The following is a 23,273-nucleotide window of genomic DNA, read 5'->3' as shown; positions in this document are numbered from 1 at the left end:
TTAGAGCGAGAGCATGTGGGGGGGGCAGGGGGCAGAGGGAGAGAAGGAGAGAATCTCAAGCCATCTCCCTGAGCATGGAACCCAACGTGGGGCTCAATCTCACGACACTAAGACCATGACCTAAGCCAAAATCAAGAGTCAGACGCTTAACTGCCTGATCCACCCATGCACCCCAGAAGATGATTTTTACAGGATTATGTGGTACAGATTGGAGTTTAAGGAATCTAAAGACAGGGAGACCAAGTTCCGTGGGCAGGCAGAAGTAAGAAGGGAGCAAAAGATAAAGAAGAACACCAAATTATTAATTAGGGTTCAATCTGAGAGAGATTTTACTTATTTGTCCACATAGTTTGAAATTATTTTTAAGAAACATGCATTACTTTTGCTATTTTAAATAAACATTTTTTTTAATGTTTCAAGTATGAATGATGACCTGAACTAAGCTGGTGGTAGATGGACAGCAAGGAAGGAAATGAATATAAGAGACATCAAACTTGTCAACTAATTGTTGGAAGTAAAGAGGGTATCAAAGATAATGCAAGGTTCTGAGCTTGGTTACAATGGAAGAGGGCACTAAAATTTTCTTTTTTACATTATGTCATTGATATCAGAGAAAGCAGTAGAACTACTAAGATCAAATGATTATCACATCTATTAGATAACAACATAATTGTTTTGTACTTATGTAAAATATTCTGGTTCTAATGAAAGTCGTTGTGATCAATTATTGGAACCATTTTTGCTAAACTCTTTGAAAACCAGAATCAGTTTTGTTTTTTTTAGCACCCTTTAACCAAATGTCAGAAAGGAAATAAAAAAGGAATAGCTGAACATATCTAAGAATAGAATGACATATCTTTATCCATGGTTATGGAACTATTTTTCCATGAAAGTGGTAAGTAAAAGATCATGTGCATTTGGATTTCAAATTTATAAGAAGCATTCAATATTTTGACATTGAAGCTTATAGGTTTACTATAGATTTACTTGGAGAGGAGAAAAAATAGGATATTATTATAATCTCCCCCCTCATCTCAATACCCATATAAACTGAATACTTCCCATAATAGGGGGGTCAGCAAACATTTTTGTGGAAGGCCAGGTAGTAAATATTTTCAGCTTTGCAGGCCACAGCCACTCAGCTCTACCAACTGTAGTACAAAGCTGGCGTAAGACAATATGTAAATGAAGGAATATGGCTGTATCCCAATGACAGTGGACTGGATTTGGTCCACAAGTTGAATTTGCTGATGCCTGCTTAACACCATGCATAAAGTAAGGTACTCATTAAATGTTTGTTGATAAGGTATTCAGATCTTTCTGCAAATATATTTTTATAATATATTGATTATTAACAAAGAGGCAAAAAAAATCTCATGTTTTTCACATATATATATTGATTAGTAAAATAAAATATGAGAAATTAACATGATTACTTTCTAGAATACCCAAATTTACATATGTAAGGAGGAGGTTATCTTTAGGATTATAAACCATTTGCTTAGAGCAATATTTGATGGAGAATGGACATATATTTCTTTGAGTTTATGTTTATAGGTAGAGCTAAGAGTTAAGAAAATTTGCTTCCCCCACTTTTTTTATTCTTTACTAAGTACTGGTGTCAATACTATGGGTTAAAAGTAAAATAGACTCACTTTCTACAGTTTACTGAGTAAAGAAGACAATACTGTAGCTTTCTGCATTACAACTCTTATCACTTGGGACATATATTGGTTAAAATACTAATTTTAAACATGAAACTATCTCTGTTGTACCTATTTTCCAGTCATTTCTATAAATCATAAATCTAAATAGATACTGCTATAAAATAAGCCAAACAAAACCAGATACAAAGAGAGCATTTTATATACTGCCGATCTTCATATTTTTGAAGTCCAAAAACAGAATAGATTGATAATACTTAAACATGATTGACTAAATGTGGATTAAAGCATAAAAAGCTGGAAAACATTGTTTTTATAAAGCTTTACATGGAAGTGTTATCTTTGAAATAGTAATGCAAATGTTGAATAAGGTTTATTCTTAGGCACTTACTTGATATTCCATGTTTTATTTTTCAATTCTCATTTAAATTTTGTAATTCAATCATTTTGAACAGCTATGTTCAAAAGAAGTTTTACAACTTTAATCTTAATAATCTCAAAAAAAAAGCAGACATGCTGTGTCATAAAATAACTATTAGTGACTAGTTTGTATCCTATAAATCTAACTTGAGTTGATAATATGGTCCATTACCAGCTAACTGCACAGAGTATTTTTCATTTTACACTCTTCAGTTACTTTTTAGTGAAGTGTTAAAAAATATGAAGCTTTTCTCCTCTCTAAAATTGCACGCTGTCTGTCTGTTATTAGGGAGATAACAGCTCTTATAAATGTTTCAGTAAGCGCTAAGTAGACAGTTATGTGCACTCTCATTCCACGCTTATTTGCTTACTGTAATAAACTGATAAAATATGTGTGGTTTGTCTCTGTGTATCTACAGGCATCATGAGTCACATAGATTTCCTTTCGAAATAATGTTGTGTCTGCAGAATTGATTGGTTATTTTCATAAACCATCTAAAAGTACACAAATGACTTTTATTATTTAAACATATGCTGTGTAAAGATTTGTAGAGGATTATCTCATTGTAACTTGATGCTTTTTGTTCTGTTAACTCTGGAAGGAGGCTTTTTATTTTAGAGTTATTACAGTTACTGAACTAATTACCTCTTCAAGAATTATAGTGAGGATAAACCATATCATTTGCTTATAATGCAGCTAGCTTTTTAATTCTTTAAATTATAGTTAAATAATTAAATCAAAACTAATGTTTTCAAATATTGTCTTTTATAGTATCCTGTTATACAAGTTTTTTTTTTTTTTACAAGTTTTAATATTTAATGGGAAGTAATGCTTTTATCCAAACCGGATATTCTGAGACTGATTGATTGTATCATAGAAGTCATTCTAATTAATAAGTTGTTCTTTGTGTGTGCCTTTAAGAAATAATGGTATGTTGGGGCACCTGGGTGGCTCAGTCGTTACGTGTCTGCCTACGGCTCAGGTCATGATTCCAGGGTTCTGGGATCGAGGCCCACATCGGGCTCCCTGCTCAGCGGGAAGCCTGCTTCTCCCTCTCCCACTCCCCCTGCTTGTGTTCCTGCTCTCACTATTTCTCTCTCTGTCAAATAAATAAATAAAATCTTGAAAAAAAAATAATGGTATCTTTTTGTTTATAATTACATGTACACATAATAGAAAATTGCTAGTCAAGTCATATCCCAATAGATATTAATATTGATAATCTCCACTTATCACCAGAGTACGCTCCTATAAGACCGTAGTATTTGTAGGAACAGTGTTATGATTGAGCACCCAGCATCAAATAAAGTAGAGTTAAGACCAACACTAGAGGTATATTATCCACAAACCTCTTTAATCATTTAAAATAGTAAAATTATGCTTTGAATTTTGAAAATGAGTAAAATTATGCTTTACACATTGAACATAAAAGTGGGGAATAAATGGGATGACAGATAATAAACATAACAAATAAGCAAATTATATCTGTAGTGTTAGAGAAGGTATTAAGTGGCTATAGAAGAAGAAAAAGGGAATCAGATGGAAGAAATGCAAATGGTTAAGCCTCATTAAAAAGGTTACATCCGAGCAAAGATGAATCAGAACTGAGTCATTGTGAGTATGTGGAGGTAGTACACTTCAGGGAACCCTTGCCAAGGGCCTGTGGTGGGAACATTACTAGTTTGTGGAAGGGATATCAAGGAAATCAGGGTGGCTAGAGTGGAGTGAGTCACAGGTTCAACAGTAATTGAAAATGAGGTCAAAGAAACAACAGGGGGCCAGGACATATGGGGCCTTACAAACCTTTATAAGGATTTTTGGCTTTTATGCTCAGTGAAATTGGGAGCCATTAGAGGATTTTGAACAGAGAGGTGACATGATGTAACTTTATTTTTACTGATTCATCCTGGCTATTGTGTTCAATCTGTGCTCAGTAGGATACAAGAGTAGAAGCAAGGAGACCACTTAGAAGGCTGTTGGAATAATCCAGATGTGAGATGGTGGTGAATCAGACCAGGGTGGTAACAGAAGTAATGAGAAGTGATCAGATTTTACTTATTAGTTCATTCATGTAATTGTGGATTCCTCCCTGATCTCTCCCTTAGGTGCCAACTATGACTTTTGTGTTTTCTTAGTGTACTAAGTCTTATCACTGTCATGGCATTTATCACACTGGTTGATTTATGTAGTTCTCCCCAGCTAAAATAAACTCTTTGGGGACTGGGATACTCTTGTCTTTGTCTCTGTATCATAGCCCTTAGTGTAGTAGTTGACACAACTAACTCAATAAATGTTAGTTGAAAGACTGAGTAAGTTAATGAATCGTAGTTACTTTGCATTTGAAATAGTGATAATCTTATTCGACAGGGAGCCTTGGAATACCCAATTCTTGGACAAGACCACCTTTTCCCCGAGATGCCCATGGGAGACACAGAATCAGAGAACAAAGAAAGGCAAGGTGGTACTTTATTTTTAGCAGTGGCTTTGCTTTCTAACCTCAGTGTAGAACTCCAGTGACAGGATGGCCACATCAAGGACTCCTCTTTCCTATGGAAGATAGGACTAAGTAGTCTTGAACCAAAGCAACCTCTTAGGTTGAATCATATGAATTGATAATTCAACTGTTTTGAATTGATAGATTCATGTGGTTCAACCTAATTAGAGGCTTTACCTGAGTCTCTGATCTCTCCATTCTGTATCTACTATGGCTTTAGGAAAAGGAATAAGAAAACCTATTCTTCCATTTGGAGTTTATTCCCTGCTCCCCCAAATAGCGTCCTGAAATCTGACTAATCCCAATCAGTAGTTGGTTGGAGGAATTAAAAGATAGAAACCCAATCTGAACTAGCTCAAGAAGGTACTAGAAGGAACGCCGGAGTATTTCACAAAACAAGCTTTCAGGAAGGGCAGGAATGTGTCAGATTCAAGAAGTATAAAAACCAAAGATACCAGCAGAACTCTCTGTCTCTCATCTGTGCTTTTCTTTGAAATTTGCTTTACTTCCTGCAGAACAATATGGCAGGAAACGTGACCAGAGACATTAAAGTTTTAAATCTCAGAATTTTAGCCACTTGAGAGAGACAGGTTTGACTAATCAGGTCCCAAACCCAAAAATCTTGGGAAAGGGACTCATTGGGCCAGATGTCTATTCCAGAACCAGTTAACTGTGACCAGGTCATGAGGTGGTATAAGAACATGCAAGCTCCATCAAGAACTAAATGTGGCAAGGTTCCTGGAAGATAGTAGGGTGTGTTAAGCATATAATCCCATACATAACCCTACAGGGTAAAATACTGAGGAAAGTTCCCTCAAAAGAGCAGCACTTAGTCATGAACGAGATAAAAGCAATCATGAAACATGTAATTATTCTTATTCTTCAGTGTCCTAGAACTTTCTTGACATCTCATCATCAGTTATCAGAACACATCATTATACTTAAGAAACTCATAGAAACAATCAGATCAGCATGGACTTTCATAAAGCAAAGTAAAAAAAAAAACTAGTTTCTACTATTTAAAGTAGTATTTTCATTAGCAAAGCCACTAGCTCATATGGTGCTACTCTGCACATTCCAAAAAGGCACCCTTGAATGTAAGCTCGATTTTTAGCTCATGTCCACCCCTCAGGCAGTTGCCCCTACCCATCTGTTTATGGTATCCTACTAAAAGTTACTTTAGCTATTTGGAATAAGTGCATCTGGGAATTGTTGAGTGACCCCCAAAAAATGGGTATGAAGAACTGTGAAGGATATGAGATGTTAACCCTCCTTGCAAGCAAACAAGTTAGCCTAAGATAATTTCGTGGATACTGATGAAAGACAGGAGACTACTGTGTCAAAGACAAAGGGCAGTTTATTACAGCAATAGCAGTAGCCAGAAACATCATTCGTGTGCCTCTTCTCTAAGCCCCAGTTCCCATAGGGTGACAGGATGAAGGCCACGTGATGACTCCATGTGTGGTGTGTTGCTTTACAAGAGAGGAACCTCTACAGGAGAAGATCCCGATCTTTTATAAAGAGCCCTTAGCTAATCTGTCCCAACTTTGCCCTGGAGGGAGGCATTTTCCTGTTTCCAAAGGCTGTTTGCTATACAAACATCCTTGTAAAGATTTTCAGGAGCCAAGTTGTTAATACCTTTGCTGAGAAGATGTTCAAAAACATGGCAGACTGTGGAGACTTGTTTCCCAACAACAACAGAAGGGAAGGAGAAGAGGAAGTACGTAATGTGTGCCCTTAGATGAGGAGTCAGCAAACTTTTCCTGTAAAGGGTCCAGATAGTAAATATGGGAAGCCCTGCAAGTACTCAGCTCTACCAGTAAAGATGGTAAGCCCTGCAAGTACTCAGCTCTACCACTGCAGAGCCAAAAAGCAACCATCAACAATATGTAAATGAGTATGGCTGTATTCCAGTAAAACTACAAAACAGACAGCAGGCCGTTATTGGCTTGTGGGCTGTAGTTTGCCAACCCTTACCTAAGATGATCTGTTTTGTTCAAACTTGTTAAATATCTACCTTTTTTTTTTTTAAATAAGCCCTTATTTTTACCACCCAAATCTAGGTCTTTCTGTAATTAATTTGTTACCTTTACCTTGTATTTTGTACCTTTAGTAAGATTACTGATATTTATAAAATGCAAAGTCAGAAAAGCCATTCACAGTGTTTTGTATCTTAGAATATAAATAGACACAGATCATACGTGTTTCTGGAATATAGATATCTGATGTACAAAATATTGAACTAAAACCTTGCTTTCACATTAGGATTAATTGTATTGCATGTAAAAATTGTTGAAGGATTTATGGAACTTACTGGTTTTATTGGACAAAATATCACCTATGTAATTCATCTAGATAGCGGAGGAAGTTAATATGATCTGTATAATCTTAGAAAACAGGTTTAAAAAAATCAACATTTCCAGTTAGCCCCTTTCTATAGTTTAAACGTATGTATTATTACCACGAAGTACTATTTATGAGGCTGTTTATTGAGAAAAGAATATAGACCTCTCTGTTCACCTTTGAGGATTGTCAGAGAGGACCTTTTTCAGATGTTGAATTTCCTAGATAATGCTTCTTGAACTTGAGTGAGTATGGATAGAATGAGTGGAAAAAATTATGTATCTCTTCCTTTTGCACATCCATTAACACTTTTTAGCAGTTATAATAAAGATACAGAATTTTGAGACAGGGTAGAAAAAAATATTTGCACTATGTGTCCCAGGATTAGACTGAGAGAGAATCAATAAACCAACCAAGATATGTTGCTAGTCTTGTGTGACTTAGGGTGTACCCTCCTTGTATTTCTAAGCACCTTATATGATGTTTAAGTGCTGATTCCTAGCTGCTTGTAAACCAAACCCCTGCTTCTGTTCTTCTTTTCTTCTACTACTCTACACTTGCCTCTCTCCAGCTTTCAACTTATTTCCTCATATTATGTGTTGCCCAAACTTTTATGAGTTTTCATAGAGGAAAAACTGGCTTTATCAGCATGTATTTAATGATTTAATGACAATGTGTTTCTGGAACAATGAAGAATATAAGATAAGAATTACTATCTCCAGTATGTTATCATCTAACTAAAGGAGTAAACATAAGATACTAAAAAATATGATTATCCAGTTGAAGGCTTGTGTGTAAGGTTGATTATCATAGCCTCAGTGACATGGGAATTTAAGATTTTTGCTGAGTATAAATTTATAAATATGTGTATATATACTTGGGCAGTCAAACACACACATACATATTCTGTATCTGTTTACTTATTTTTATGATGTCCATTATATCTTTAAATGAATGTTCCCTGCCAAGGATTGCTGTCTTGGGTTATGCTACTAAACTCTCCAGAATTTGTAAAGGAAATAGAACTTAGCATGAGCAATGAAACAAATGAGTTTTGAAAATAATTTTTATACATGGAAAAGAACCTAAGCTTAGAAGTGGAAGTGTTTTGAAAACTTAAAATGCTAGACTGCTAGCGTCCTCAAAAGGCCAAAGTAGAATGCATAGGCCAGTTGCCCCATTACTTTAGGTAGCCAGAATTTAAAATAATTTAATTATTTGTTATGTTTTAGGTAGCCAGAATTTAAAATAATTTAATTATTTGTTATGTTTTAGAAATAAGCTCTTTTGTGCTTTTTTAAGATGATAATTTTAAATTGCTCACTCTTACAAGTTGAGCTTTTGGAGAAGGAATACTATATTTTAATGATGCTTAGAAGACACTGCTTATCATTTTGTATATATGATATTTAACTCTTGGATTTTTGTTGATGAATTTTAAATAACTAATATTATTAAGTTTTAATGTCAGGTATCTTTGGCATGATGAACATGTTGAATAGGTTAAAATGTACTCATAGTAGAAAATCTAGTTTGGGAGAGCACACTTGTTAGGAAAAAATCTTGATTAGGCCTGTTTAATTACAAATTGATTTTTTTTTTTTTTAAAGCATGCCATGTCAGGTCAAGCCACATGCAATACTTTGACTTTGAATGGGAAGATAGCCATCACAAGATTTTAGAAAGGACTGTGTTTCTTCATTTAATATGCTCCCTCTGAATCCACTCAAGATTGAGGAGAGAATTTAACTAAAAGAGGCTAAAATTCAACAGAAGAATATAAAGAGATAATTAGCCAAGAAAATACTGGTGGGGTGGTAGGGGATGTAGTGATACAAGACACTTTGTTTTGCCAAATAATTGAATCATATTGTAGGGTTGTAAGAAATAAAACAATGTGGAACTGGTTTAACAACTCAATCAAGGTCCAAAAATGTCTCCCACGTATGTTAAATAATGTTTGCATTTACAGGTCACTGAAGAAAAGCTAATCATTAAATCATGTTCAGACAATTGGGTAAGTATTTGGAGAAAAAGATTAAGTATAGAGGTCAATATATCTAAATCAGTTCCACACAAATTAAAAATTGCAAATTAAAAAAAATAGTTACCTGAGCTCAAAGTAGGGAAGATCTTTTTAATCATTAAAGCAAAGGAAGAAACCACCTTAAAGGAGGTGATAGTCTTCATTTTACAGTGAAAGAAATTCAAGGTGAAAAATGTTCAAGGAGTTGAGATTGGAAATGAAGGTGCAAAATGTTCGTTATTGGTAGATGATACTATCTTACAATTCAAAAATCTGAGAAAATCAACTGATAAATTATTAAAACTAATAAGAAAATTAGCAAGATGCCCAAATGTAGTGTACCTAGGAAAAAAACTAATGAAATTTATAAACTCTAAAAAATTGAATATACAACAGCTTATTCTTATTAGGCACATATTATCAAAATATTTTAATATATGTTGCGGACTACAGAAAAATTTTAATGCTGTTTTGAAGGCATTTTCTTTACATTTTTATATAATTTCTGACTTAATATTTATGGGTATATTTGTTACTGTGGCTTACATAATACTTGAGGAAAAATAGGATAGTGTAATAAAAAATGTGTAATTTTTAAATGTTTTCTGAGAGAATAACTGTAATCACTAATTCATCTTTGTTTTTCCAATGTGCAATAGGTCAGGACTCCTGTCTTTGTACCAGTGAAAACTCATGTGCTGCTTCATCGGATGAGTGGGAGAGGACTAGCTGCCCATTATTTCTTTCCAAGACAGCCTTGTATTTTTGGTGATAAGATGGTCTCTGTACAAATAACACTGAATAATACTACTGATCAGAAGATAGAAAATATCCACATAGGGGAGAAAAAACTTCCTGTGGGAATGCAAATGCATGTTTTTAATCCAATAGGTAAATACTAATTCTCATTTAAAACTTTATACCTGATATTTAAATATATTTGTTTTAAAAGTAAAGTGAAATACATATTATTAAGTATATTTGTCAATATAGTCAGTTTAGATTTGTTTTCCCTTTTTAAACCGAATTTATCATACAAAATGAATGCACCACTTTGTTCTTAGTGAATCGGGTGCCAGCAATGGTAAAATGTACCAGCAGTGATGAAAGGATGATGCATCTGAAGAAACAAAATTGCCTCTCATTTTACTGTCATCACCTTCCCTCTGCTTCTCTTCCTGGCCAGCTTCATTCCCTGCCTGGGTGTAGTCTGCCTTTCTGAGTCCTGTCTCCCCTTCCCTGTTCCTTTCGCCGTCCGTAAGTTGGAAAGCGAAGAGAGCAAAGGCTGAGAGGATGCATGCTATTCTGTTTGTCTTCCTTTCCAGGCATAGACTAGAAAATTGCCCATAGTGTTATTACTAATATTTATACACATCATGTTTTAAAATATTTTTAATCTCTTGCTACCATTCAGAAATCAAGATGTTTTTACATTAAAAAACAAACCCAGAAATCTCACCTTTTTTTGGAATGAGGCACAAGATCTGGCAGTCCTGGCCCTCTATGCCCACCTGGCACAGAGGGGGTCGCCACTTAGACGCACCATGTGCTTTCCAAGTGACCTCTGTGCTCATCAGCTGTCATCTCCTTCCATTTTTAAAGTATTTTACCAGAAATATATCTTTCAAAAATTAAGTGTAACAATGTGTGTTACTTTGAGTTTAACGTAATAATTAGAATGTCTACCTCTATTTTTTCTGTTTGTCTAAGTGAAAACGGTGCTAGAGTTTAGTTGGGAGAAGCTTCAGGCAGTAATATCAATTAAAATGGGGCGCCTGGGTGGCTCAGTCGGTTGGGCGACCGCCTTCGGCTCGGGTCATGATCCTGGAGTCCCGGGATCGAGTCCCACCTCGGGCTCCCTGCTCGGCGGGGAGTCTGCTTCTCCCTCGGACCCTCCCCCCTCTCATGTGCTCTCTCTCTCTTACTCTCTCTCAAATAAATAAATAAAATCTCTAAAAAAAAATGGATATAAGGTTTCTGTCATTGAATCCTTGAAATGTTATCATCAGAAAGGTCCAGATAGTTCCTTTTTATAATACTTTAAGTGAGCAAAACCTTTTAGGCAGGCAATGGTGCCTTCTTTACTCATTATTTCACGTAACTCTTCTATTTTTCTTCATTTTCACCCAAGCTCTTTGACATTGTTGAATTCTCTCCTGTAGTTTTCATGATTCATTCAGTAAAAGAAGTCACTCTTTGTGTTACATTTTTATACAAAGGAGTAAAACAATTCTTAACAGATGACATATGGTAGTTGTTTATAAGCAACCAAAGTAGTTAAAGTGACTTGACTTTAGAACCCACTTTTAATACACTTTTAAAAATAATTTGGTAATTAAGACACCATTCAATGAATACAGAGTGTCCTGATTTGTATTTAAGTACTTTGTCAAGTCAATGTATTGGTAAGGAGTTCTAGAATATCCCAATTTGTATTCTTTTTTTAATGCTTAAAATCCAGCATTTTTTACCTAGTTAAAAAATTAGTTTAAGAAATGTCAAGCAGCTGATAAATGAATTGTCTGAAGGTTGAAAATGTTAGCCAAAGGTTAAAACAGTAGAACAGTATTAACATTTCTTTGAGCTGGCATAATGAGTTGATGAGTTGACCTTTTGTTGGCCTATGTAGAATAGAAGAAATAAATATAATAAATTTCATAGTGTGGCCTTAACACAAATATAAAATACGAATCTATACCATTGCCTCAGTACTAGCCATAGGCTTTTCTTTTCTTTTCTTAGGCAAACTTTTAGGACTGTAATGTTTTATTCATTTTGTTGGTGTTTAATTGAATACCCTCAGGATATAGAGTTTTTTTCCCATGCAGTAACACCACCTAGTCTCTTTTATCAACAGATTACAGTAGTGTTACAGAGTATGATATATCTTAAATTAGTCCTCCAAAAACATCTTAAGAATACAACAAAGAACAAATACTATATTTTAATGTTTTTTGTGAAATGAGGGAAGTAAGACGTTTCTTTAATAAGCATATATGCATATGTTAAGGAGTCCAACAGCTTTCTTATTTGTCACCAGTCTGTTTTCCTTTTTGTCTATAATATGTCTATAGTATGACTTTGGTTTGGATTTTCTCCCACCTTTAGCATGAAATTGTATTTGTTACAAGAGTATTAGGAATAATGTGCCATGCCATTTTTCTCAAAGAGACCAAGTACATAAGAGATTTAAAACACACACACACACACACACACACACACACACACACACACAAGCCTTAGGGTTTCGGAACTATACTCAGTGACTTTATGTTAATAATTGACAATTTTGAGTTCAGCTAATATTTTATTAGTTACTGGACAACTGTCATATCAAAGTCAATGGCAGCCTGTGTGATTTATTTTTCATTATTAATGGCTGGTATAATAGGGCCCATGTTTTTCAGCCGTTTCTGTATAACCCTTTTATGTGTATAGCACTGATCCAGAGGTAGCATCCAAACACATATGCCTAATTGAGTAAACTTCCCCAGTGTAGTAGGCTTCAAATAATATAAATCCATTATATAAATAATTTTATGCTGATCACTTTGCTCTTGAAGCATTCATATAATAAAACATGCCATTGATCATGAGCTGTCCTCCAGAATTAGTGTGGCACTAAGCTCACAGTTAATTATCTTAAGACTGAAGATGGTACCAAACTGTGTCAAAGAGTGCTATCAACAAAACATCTTGAAAACTGTCACTTTGTCAAACGAAATACAAGGATACATGATGTAGAGAGATCTAAATCATGAATGCCATCATGTTTTGGAGATGACAGCATTTGCTACCTATGTGTCAGCCACAAATAATATTGAGACCAAACCCCAATATATCTGTGGCACAGAAGAAAGCATTAAGGAGTCACTAAAGTATATGACTAAGCAGTGTGACTGACAGAGCTGTGAACTGATAAGGTGTAGCTAGAGAAGAAGTATAAGAAAAATATTGCAGTTACTTGCTCTACAGTAATGCCTGTTTGCTAACGATTTAGGCAGCAAGTCTTCTGGTACTTGTGAAGCATCCTGATAAATTTTAGGTTTATAAACAAATGAAATTCAAATTGGAATCAGCAAACCAACGTACATACCACTAGCAAACCAATAACACTTTAAAATCAGCATCAAACAATTACTCTCTAACAATCCTGATCTTCATTGAACCTGTGAGACATAAGTATACTTCTTAACATATTAAGCTTATTGAATTATTATTTGTCCCATCTGTACCATCATTTCTGTCATGGTTAGCATTAAATGGCAAACCATACTTATCAATAAGCCCTTTGATAGTCATTGTCTACTAGATTAGAGTATCCTTGCTGAAACATAACTACATCTTATTAAGATATATAAAGGTAAATATAAAGCTGCTGTACAGTATGACTGCAGTTATACTGAAGACTTTGAGCAAAGTGGAAATTAAAAATGGATGGTTTCTGTGTAAATATATAACATATACTTTATACTAATATTTAGCACTAATATTACATATTAGTATAAATATATATTATATTTATTATATATTATATGTTATATGTTATATATTTAAGATCCCTCATTATTCTAATGTATAGCCAAACTTTGGAATCATCAGCGGAATAAAACATTGTTGTTTGTCTTAAGTTTTATCCTTGTCACCTGAAAAGTACCAGTATTGTCTATTGATACAGTTATTTCCCATTCTTGCTTAGTTTGTTTAAAATTTATGTTTTATATCTAGAATAAATATTCCATAGTTGTAAGTACATAATCTCTTAAAAGCACCCAAAGAGTGCTTTATAGTTGTTCCAAACAGGATTACATTTATTTCCTTCTCACCTTCAAATACCTATAAAGACAGTATCGTAAAACGTGAAATGATGTATTTCTGAAACAGATAGAAATACATGCAGAATTAAGTTACGGAAAAGAAAGCCTTCAAGCAGAATAGTGAATTTACATTATAATTTGCTTTAATATTCTTAGTTTGAAATTGTTCTTATAAGCCATCATTAAATTTGTTTTAACCACACTACAAACATTACATAAGTTTTCAGGGTTTAGTTTACCTCTTTTTCACATCCTCCATGTTTTCATGTCTACATTATCTTATTTTCTAGAATCTCTTGAGCCTGAGGGATCCATTACTGTTTCAATGGGTATTGACTTTTGTGATTCCACTCAGACTGCCAGTTTCCAGTTGTGGTAAGTTCAATTGTTCTCCTGTATTTTATATTACCTGCAAAGGATAGCAGATCAAAAGCTAGGCTTTCAACAGCTTTTCTCTTTGAGAGACAAAACATTTAAACAAATGTGCTTTTCTTTGGTAATGTTTAGACTACAATGGAATAGTTGTACAAATTGTTTGTAGCATATGTATTTTTAGTATTTGTTACACAACTAGCTATTACAGTCAGCCATATATGATTGAAATTCACAGTTAAAGTAAGAAGCTACTGCTGAATGATTTTTTAAATTATTAACTCTGCAGTTTTTAAAAATTCATGAGGAAAATGCAGGAGAAATTAAAAATTTTAGTAATATTGAATAGCCCAGAGAAGATATCTTTTCAAATATCCTTTATGTTATCTTGAGCCTCTTAAGTAGAGAAGTATTGATTCTGTCAGTACCTAAAACACATACATTTTCCCCCTTTTTACTTTATTTTTCCCCTTTTTACTTTAATTTACAAACTGCCTCTGATAAGACTTGAAAGAGAACATTTATGCAGTTGCAAAGGTTTCATGGGTGAATACTGTTCAAAAGAACCTTTCTAGGATTGGATTTTATTATTGTTATCATTTTCATGTAATGTTTTATACATTTCTGATAAAGTCCAGAAATTATTAGCAAATTAATACAAAGCCGTATTCATCCATCTTTAAGAATTATCTTTGAACTCTTACATTTTTCTGATCTAGGATCTGATTTGTTACTTTGATTTGAAGTTGCTTTGTTTTTATTCTAACAAGTATTTAAACATTTTATTTATCTAAATTTTAGTTAGCTTACAACAGAATTTGTTAATGATAAAAATCACCGAGCTTAGGCAATAGACATTTTTAAATAAATTTATGGGTTAAATATAGTGAACTTTTCTTTTGCATGTACCTATTCAGTTTACCAGTAATTCAGGCCTAATATTGTACCATTTATTGCTGAGAACCTGCAATGATGAATATAAACAATGTAGCATAACACATTGATTTTATGCAGATCATCACCTTTATGTTTTGGGAGGTCTGCTATGTTAGTGATATATAAAAACTGATTACTTTTCCCAACATTGCCTAGTAATTGTTTATTATTTTTCTATTAGACAAACAACACAGATCAATATTACTGAGCACAAGACTATGAGTAACATCACTCTAAATAGATTTGCCTCCAACACCAGAGGTATATTCATTTTCGTGATTTCAACAATGTGAGCCCAATGACAAAGCTCATGCACCAAGTTAGGGCAAAATTAAAAACTAAAAAAATTATTTTTTTGTTATCAATTTATATAAAGAACCTGCTATATTTCTATATAATGAGGTGGGGGGTTCTTAAATATATTTCCATTACAGGGATTTCCTCTGTAGTTCCATTGAACAAGATTTGCATTTTATCTTTGATAATAAACTACGTCCCTTTAGGGATAGGTATGTAGGTAGTGTTTGATTTTTTGTCCTACATTGAGGAGTGTATGTGAACAATTTTTTCTCAATTTCTTTTAAACTAATTTTAGGAAAATGATGAATTTATGTTACATAGAAAATAGCCCTAGCTATTATAAGCACTTATATTAATATGTTTTTCTGTTGTGAATGTATAAATTATTTTAGATTTTATTGACTGCATAAGCATACTAGATCAAAAATTATTTTTTTGTAGGTTCCAAAAAGAACACTTTGTCTTGCATCAAATGTAATTGATCCTGAAGCATGTAATCACAATTACTCACTTTCTTAATTGGCCTGCCCAAAATCAGAAAATGGAAACCGATCGACAGTGTTTAAATCAATAGCTTGATAGTAGTGCTAGTGGGGGTAGGGAGATAGCAGTAATGGGTAGATCAATTGGTCTTAGATGCCAATCACTGACTGTGCCTTTTGCATAGTAAATAGCACTTTTTGCTTAGTGATGTGCTGTATTAGTCTTGGTAGCTCAATAAAAAGGAAAAAAGCAAGAATGGCGGATAGTGAATTTTTTCCTCAAAATACATTATACAAATCAATAGGTAAAATTATAGGTAATAAGAACATATTTGGTAAGAAGCCTTCAGAAATGCTGAGAACATGGACTGTAAGCCTTTCAGATACACTTGTATTTATTAAAAGAAAAGAAACAGGAGTAAAATGATTCTACTTTAGTTTCTAGATTAATTCTATATCATTATAGTTATATGATACATATATAGATAGAACTATTATATGTAGTTATATGAATACTTGATAAGTGTTAATGTCTTTTTTTGCTTTGCATTTTAAATGGTCATCAAATTAAGTCCTTTATTAAATTTATTGAGATTTAAAATGTGTATAATATACATAAATGTATCTCTCTAAATGTAGATGTAGTGCATAAACAGGTCTCATGCAGATATTAATGTGGTAACTGGTATGAAAAATAATATGTCTTGGGTCAAATTAGAGGGCTGAGCACTGGCATCCACCCCTCTTTTTTGCCCCAAATCTACTAAAAAGACAGAAACACATTCTTTAAAAGAGAATGGGTACTAAAAACAAAATGAAACAATGTCATTAGCTCACCAGAAATTGTGAAGAATTGTTGGCATTTAGAAAGCAAATGGGAGCATATAAACAATAACAGAGAAAATTAAAACCACAGAGCAAAACACTCACCCAAGAAAACAATGGTAGGAACAAATCTAGCAGAATATCAAGCACAGGGCACCTGGGTGGCTCAGATGGTTAAGCGTCTGCCTTCGGCTCAGGTCATGATCCCAGGGTCCTGGGATCGAGTCCCGCATCGGGCTCCCTGCTCAGTGGGGAGCCTGCTTCTCCCTCTGCTTCTCTCTCTGTCTCTCATGAATAAATAAATAAAATCTTAAAAAAAAAAAAAGAATATCAAGCACAAAGTGAACAAGTGAAAAGAAAAGTTAGAGTAAGACAGTCATCGGGAAATCAAAGAACTACTTCCAATCCCCAGTTCTCCAGCCTTACCCTAGCATCAGGCAACATTCACATTTAGTCAGAGATCTAAAAGTTACACTATAAGGAAAATAAACTACTTTCCTGGAAGGACTTTTGGTGCTGATGTGGGGGCCTAAGACAACAGCAGAGTTTGAATTTGTGGGAAGGAGGCAAGGATGATCAAAGATGAAATAAAATGCAGTTCTATCCAAGAGAGTAATATTCTCAGTTCTCTACCACTAGAGCAAAGTCACTCTTAAACCTGTTGTTGGAGAGAGAAGGCCATTGCTTGTCTGCCTCCCAACTTCATATCCATGTAAGCAGTCATGTCTCACCCACAAGGAAACATAAGTTAGCCCACCAGAGGAGAGGAAACCCACAGTAGTAGTACTATGTATCAAACAATTGCAGTGTACTAGGCATTTTTCTAAACACTTGTGTTGTAAGTGTTAATTTATTTAATTCTCAGAACAGTCCCATGAGATAAGTATTACTATCCCATTTTAGAGGTGAATAAACTGAGGCACAGTAAAAGTAAGAAACTTGTCTAACATATAGCTAATAGGGGCACCTGGGTGGCTCAGCTGGTTAAGTGTCTGCCTTCCGTTCAGGTCCTGATCCCAGGGTCCTGGAATCAAGCCCTGCATTGAGCCCGTTTCTCCCTTACCCTCTTCCTTCTCCCGCCCCCCCACCACTCGTGTTCCATCTCTCTCTCTCAAATAAATAAAGTAAAATCTTTTAAATAAATTTCTCTTTAAAAAAACAAATAACATATAGCTAATAGCAGACTTGCTCTGTGTGTTAATTAAACCAGTCCTTCATTATGAATATAAATGCACAGCTTAGAAGAACCAAACTTTTGAGGGGAAGCGTCAGTTTGAAAGGGAAGGCTCAGGGTCCTTATAAAGACTCACCATGAAGGGATTAGACAATTTGAGAAAGAGAAGAGATAGCTTTAAATATTAAAACTAAGAGAACACTACATCTGTAAAGCAAGAACATACTGCTTGTTTTGAAAAAGGAGCAATTAGAAATTTTAAATATATTCTTGGAAATTTAAAAACATAGTGCCAAAAGAAATTCATTAGATGCATAATAGAAAGCACACAGCTGAGTACTGATTCAGTGTTCTGAAAGAGCGAGTCAGTGAAATCAACTGGAATAGAGAGCAAAAAGACATGGAAACCATGCAAGAAAGGTTAAAAGAATCGATTTGTCTAATAAATCTAGAAGGAAAGAAAAGAAATAATAGAGGGAAGAAATAATGAATAAAATATAGAAGAAAAATTTTCCCAAACAAAAGAAATGCATAAGCCTTCAGATTGAAAAGACCCATCAAAGTTCAAGCAGGATGAATATGATTGACAATCAGAAAGACCATATTCTGATGAAATTTTTGATAAGGAGCAAACCACAGTAGTATCTTTCAGAGTGGAAAAAAAAAAGCAACTTACCTGAAAAAGAACAAGATTGTGAAGGGAATTTGATTTCTCATCAATATTGTCATCATTTCTGGTGGTTAGAAGACCAAGAACATGACCTTTAAAATTTTAAGGAAACCAAATAGGCATTTTTCAGACAAGCAGATTCTGTCAGTTTACCACCCATAGACCCTTTCTTTGAAAGGATTACTCAGATATATACTGTAGTAAAAACCTTTGTTTAACGTGAAACAGAGAAAAACCCAGAGCCCAAGAAGAAGTAACGGACAAAGAATTCTGCCTATAAAACCTATCAATGTGTAAAATAATCATTCACACAAAATGTAGAAAATAAATGTTAATAATAAACCGGAACCAAAATCCCAACATGGACAAGTTTGAGAAGAAATGATGATGTTTGGCAAAAGGATTGATTGATGGCAAAAAAAACCTTAAAATATGATTTAAAATATTAAAGCTACCCTCTAAAATAATGGGAATATGAGCTATAATAACCCCAAATGACTAGAGGTAAGAAGAAAAGGAGGGATTAAAACTTGATCAGTTTAACAAAGGAGAAGAAAAAAGCATGGTAAATAGAATACAGAGTAATGTGGCTGGAAGGGGCCACACATACCACACATACTAGTTCCTATGATTCATATCAGTAGGGTAAATTCCATTTACATTAAATCTGTAAAAACAAAATTCAGCATATGCTGTTATAAACAAGCATAAGAACCCCACCTTAAAAGATAATGACAGAGGGGCACCTGGGTGGTTAAGCGTCCAACTCTTGATTTCAACTTAAATCATGCTCTCGGGGTCATGAGATCAAGGCATGCATTGGGCTCCACACTCAGCATGGAATTCTCTGTCTCCCTCTCCGTCTGCCCTCCCCCCCTTCAATCAATCAATCAATCAATCAATCAATCTTATAAAAAAAGAATGAAAGAAAAATTGAGGATAACAAGATGAAATATATGTGTGTATGTTTATTATCAGAAAGATGATAAAAAGAAAATAGGGCAATACTAACACTAAAAAAATTGTAAAAGCATTTCATATTAAGAAAATGTCCTGTTCGTTGCAGTCCTCTACAAGAATATAAGTTACAAACTTTTTAGTAACATAGCTTTATAATACATAAAGCAAAAAGTAATGAAATTCTAGGAGAAATTGACAAAGCCATTTGTTAACAAATCAAAGAGGAAGATAGATATTTAGATAAACATTGAGGTAAATATAGGTATATACATAACTTCACAAAATTTCAGTAATTCAGTTATCTGACTTGATCTAAGATACGTGTATTTTTTTGTCCTGACTACAAAAAATACACATTTTTTTAAAAAGGATAGACTGTACCAAAAAAATCAGAAAAACTTCAGGGTAATATGATTAAAGATTAAAAAAAGGCGTAAGGGGGCGCCTGGGTGGCTCAGTCGTTGGGCGTCTGCCTTCGGCTCAGGTCATGATCCCAGGGTCCTGGGACCGAGCCCCACATCGGGCTCCCTGCTCCGCGGAAAGCCTGCTTCTCCCTCTCCCACTCCCCCTGCTTGTGTTCCCTCTCTCGCTGTGTCTCTCTCTGTTAAATAAATAAATAAAATCTTAAAAAAAAAAAAAAAGAATAGGGCCATACCTTTAAATAAATAAACAAAGATGTAGGATTAGAAAAGAGGAAGGTAATAAAAAACAAGATCTTCTGAATTACAAAATAATATTACACTCTATTATTCTATAGAATTATATTCTGTACCAGTGGATTGAAATATTTAGGTGAAATGAATGGTTTCCTAGAAAAAATATGTTAGGAATGAAATTGATTAAATTGTACCAGAACTTCAGAAAAGAGATAATCTCTGTATTATTTAAACTTCTCTAGATCAGAGAAAAATAAGGAAAGTATCCATGTCATTCTATAAAGCTCAGCATCACCCCAATTTTATTTTATTTTTTAAAGATTTTATTTGTTTATTATTTATTTGAGAGAGAGAGCTAGCACAAGCGGGTGGGGGGGCAATGAGAGGGAGAGGGAGAAGCAGACTCCCCACTGAGCAGGGATTCCCCATGTGGGGCTCAATCCCAGGACTTTGAGATCATGACTAGAGCCGAGGGCAGACACTTAACCAACTGAGCCACCCAGATGCCCCCACCCTGATTTTAAAACCTGAAAGGATAGCACATGAGTGTACATACCACTTGGTGTTGTAAATTCAAACCCCTTCTGGCCTTACAAGTTACCTATTACCACATGAAATAGCAGAAGCATTCTCTTTTAAGTCAGAGAAGCAAAAGAAGGTTACCCATTTTCAACACTATTTCACATTATATGGAAGTTCTAGCTAATACAGAAAGACAAGTAAAAACAGAAGTAGAAATCCTAGAGAGGAAGAGACTGAATTATTTTTATCCAGTATAATTATCAACCTAGAAAGTCTTAGAATCAACAGAAAATCTAATTGAGTTTAGAAAGGTGGTACAAATCATTAAATGGAAATTATTAACATTTCTATATAACAGGAATGACCAGTTTTAAAACATTACAAATAAAATTATTCTATTTATAAGAACAGCAAATGGAATAAATTAACAAGAAATACTTATGTAGGAATTAAAAAAAAATACCTGGAACTTTCCTGAAGGGCATGAGAAGAAGATATAAGTAAAAATAATAGATATACTATGTTCCTAAGTGGGAGACAGTACTTTTCCTTCAAATTAATCTTCAACGTTAGCGTAATTGTAGGCAAAATTCCAGTAGGGCTTTTCAGGGAACTTGACAAATTTTTAAAATTCAACTGGAAAAGAAAATGTCATAAATCATAAAAAATTATAAAAGTATTCAAATGTAATATACACAGATGTTTTCATACTCTTTGGGGGCAAATGTCTTAAGTAAAATACAATACTCGGAACGATAAAGAGAAAAATGATCAGGTTTACCTCTTAAAATTTTAAACTTCTCCACAAAGAAGAAAAAGTAGATACCATAACAGGTGAGAGATGGTGAGAGAGTATTGCAGCATGTGTAGCAGACAAAAGTTTAATAACCAGAATATGTAAGGAACTCTCGTAATCAGTATAAAGGAATTCAATAGAAAGGTGGAGAAAGGCTAAGGACAGGCAGTTTACAAGAAAAATGCAAATGGCCAGTAAACATAAGTTGTTCAGCATCACTAGTAGCAGAGAAATCAAAATTAAAACATTTCACCAGTCAGATGGGCAAAATTTTTAAATAAATTTAGTATCTGACATTGACAAGGTAGAGACATGTATTGTAGTATACTGTTTATGGGACTTTAATTGACACCAGCTTTTTTAGGGCAGTTGGCGCTACCAAAATGCTAAATGTTCATACTCTTCTACTTAACAATGTCCTTTTCAGGGTATTAGGCCTAGGGAAATATTGGTGCTTGTGCAGAAGAAAATAGATCTAGCCAAGGGTGTTAAGCATTTGTTTACAGTAGGGAAGATTGCAAATGAGACTCAGTAGGGAAATGCTGACATAAATTATGATACAACCCTATTACATGTGTAGGTTTTGAGTATCTGTTAGGAATTAAACGCTGTATTGGCTATGTTGTTTCATTTAATCATTAAAAGTAGCCTGCAAGGTAAGTGCCATTTTTCTTAACTTCATAAATAAGGAAACTTGAGTTTCACAGTGGTTAGACTCCTTGCCCATTTTCTCTTACCTAGAAATTTTACCAGTTTGGATTCCATGAGTTTGTGAAGTGAAATTGTACGTAGTACAAGTATGTACATTACAGTTAAATAAAACAGGTGGAATCTTGTATTACATTAAACTATTATGCCATTTGATCGCATGTAACTAGGCTGTTTAGAGCTGCCTAATAATGGTACTTTGTTGATCTATTAATTCCAATAGATGCACATGTATCATTACTTATTTTCACCATTCCCTATCCATGCCAACATATCTATGTTTAGCCCCACATTCAACCAAAGGGAGATGAGAAGAAAAAGAGGTGGAGGAAAAGAGAAGGAAAGCTGTAAGGAGAGAGAAGTAACCAACAAAAAAGGGCAAAATGGTAAAAAAAAAAAAAAAAAGGAAGAAGATAGCAGAAAGAGAAAAATGAAGGGGGGAATCAGAGGGGGAGACGAACCATGAGAGACTATGGACTCTGAGAAAAACTGAGGATTTTAGAGGGGAGAGCAGTGGGGAGATGGGTTAGCCTGGTGATGGGTATTAAGGAGGGCACGTTCTGCGTGGAGCACTGGGTGTTATACGCAAACAATGAATCATGGAACACTACATCAGAAACTAATGATGTAATGTATGGTGACTAACATAACATAATAAAATAAATAAAAGTCATTCTAAACTGTTTTAAAGAAAAGGACAAAATGGTAGAAAAGGAGGCACATAGAAAACTATGGAGGACATCCTAGAACACTAATATAAATGAACACTAATAAAAGTATAAATGAAAGTAAACTTTCCCCAAAATAAAGAGGGAACATTCCACTTTACTCCATTCTAAGCCAAACCTTGCTTAGAAGCTAAAACGGGCTTATGAAGTATGTTAAATGCTAGGTATAGTCACTAAATTTGCATTCACTTGTGTGTAACAGAACCCAAATGGGGGTCTCTTAACCAAATGGGGTTTATTATTCTGCAAGTACAGGAACAGAGGTCAGCAGTTAAGATCTGCTGAAGTAGCTCCACAATGTCTTCTGGGTCTTTCCAGCAGGTTTGTGAGGGGGGGGCGGGGGGGGTTCATGTGCTAATTTCATTAGCATGTGCCTGCC

General features: G+C 34.4%; 1 protein-coding gene across 2 annotated transcripts in view; it reads left to right on the top strand.

Annotated features, from left to right (window-relative positions):
- The window catches only part of AP3B1 (adaptor related protein complex 3 subunit beta 1), a 259,009-nt gene that overhangs the window by 213,826 nt on the left and 21,910 nt on the right, over positions 1 to 23,273 (top strand). Inside the window, exons 23-25 of one of the 2 annotated variants that reach the window (XM_028114478.2) lie at positions 8,895 to 8,939; positions 9,608 to 9,839; positions 14,056 to 14,140. In XM_028114478.2, coding sequence (XP_027970279.1) covers positions 8,895 to 8,939; positions 9,608 to 9,839; positions 14,056 to 14,140 — 362 coding nt within the window. The remainder of the gene's footprint in view (positions 1 to 8,894; positions 8,940 to 9,607; positions 9,840 to 14,055; positions 14,141 to 23,273) is intronic. The other variant, XM_028114479.2, reaches the window with a different exon arrangement.

Source organism: Eumetopias jubatus, unplaced genomic scaffold (assembly GCF_037043125.1).
Source record: "Eumetopias jubatus isolate StellerSeaLion01/CBP00866 unplaced genomic scaffold, mEumJub1_p1.0 scaffold_5, whole genome shotgun sequence".
NCBI classification, from domain to species: domain Eukaryota; kingdom Metazoa; phylum Chordata; class Mammalia; order Carnivora; family Otariidae; genus Eumetopias; species Eumetopias jubatus.
This window is presented reverse-complemented; position numbering and strand designations above follow the sequence as displayed.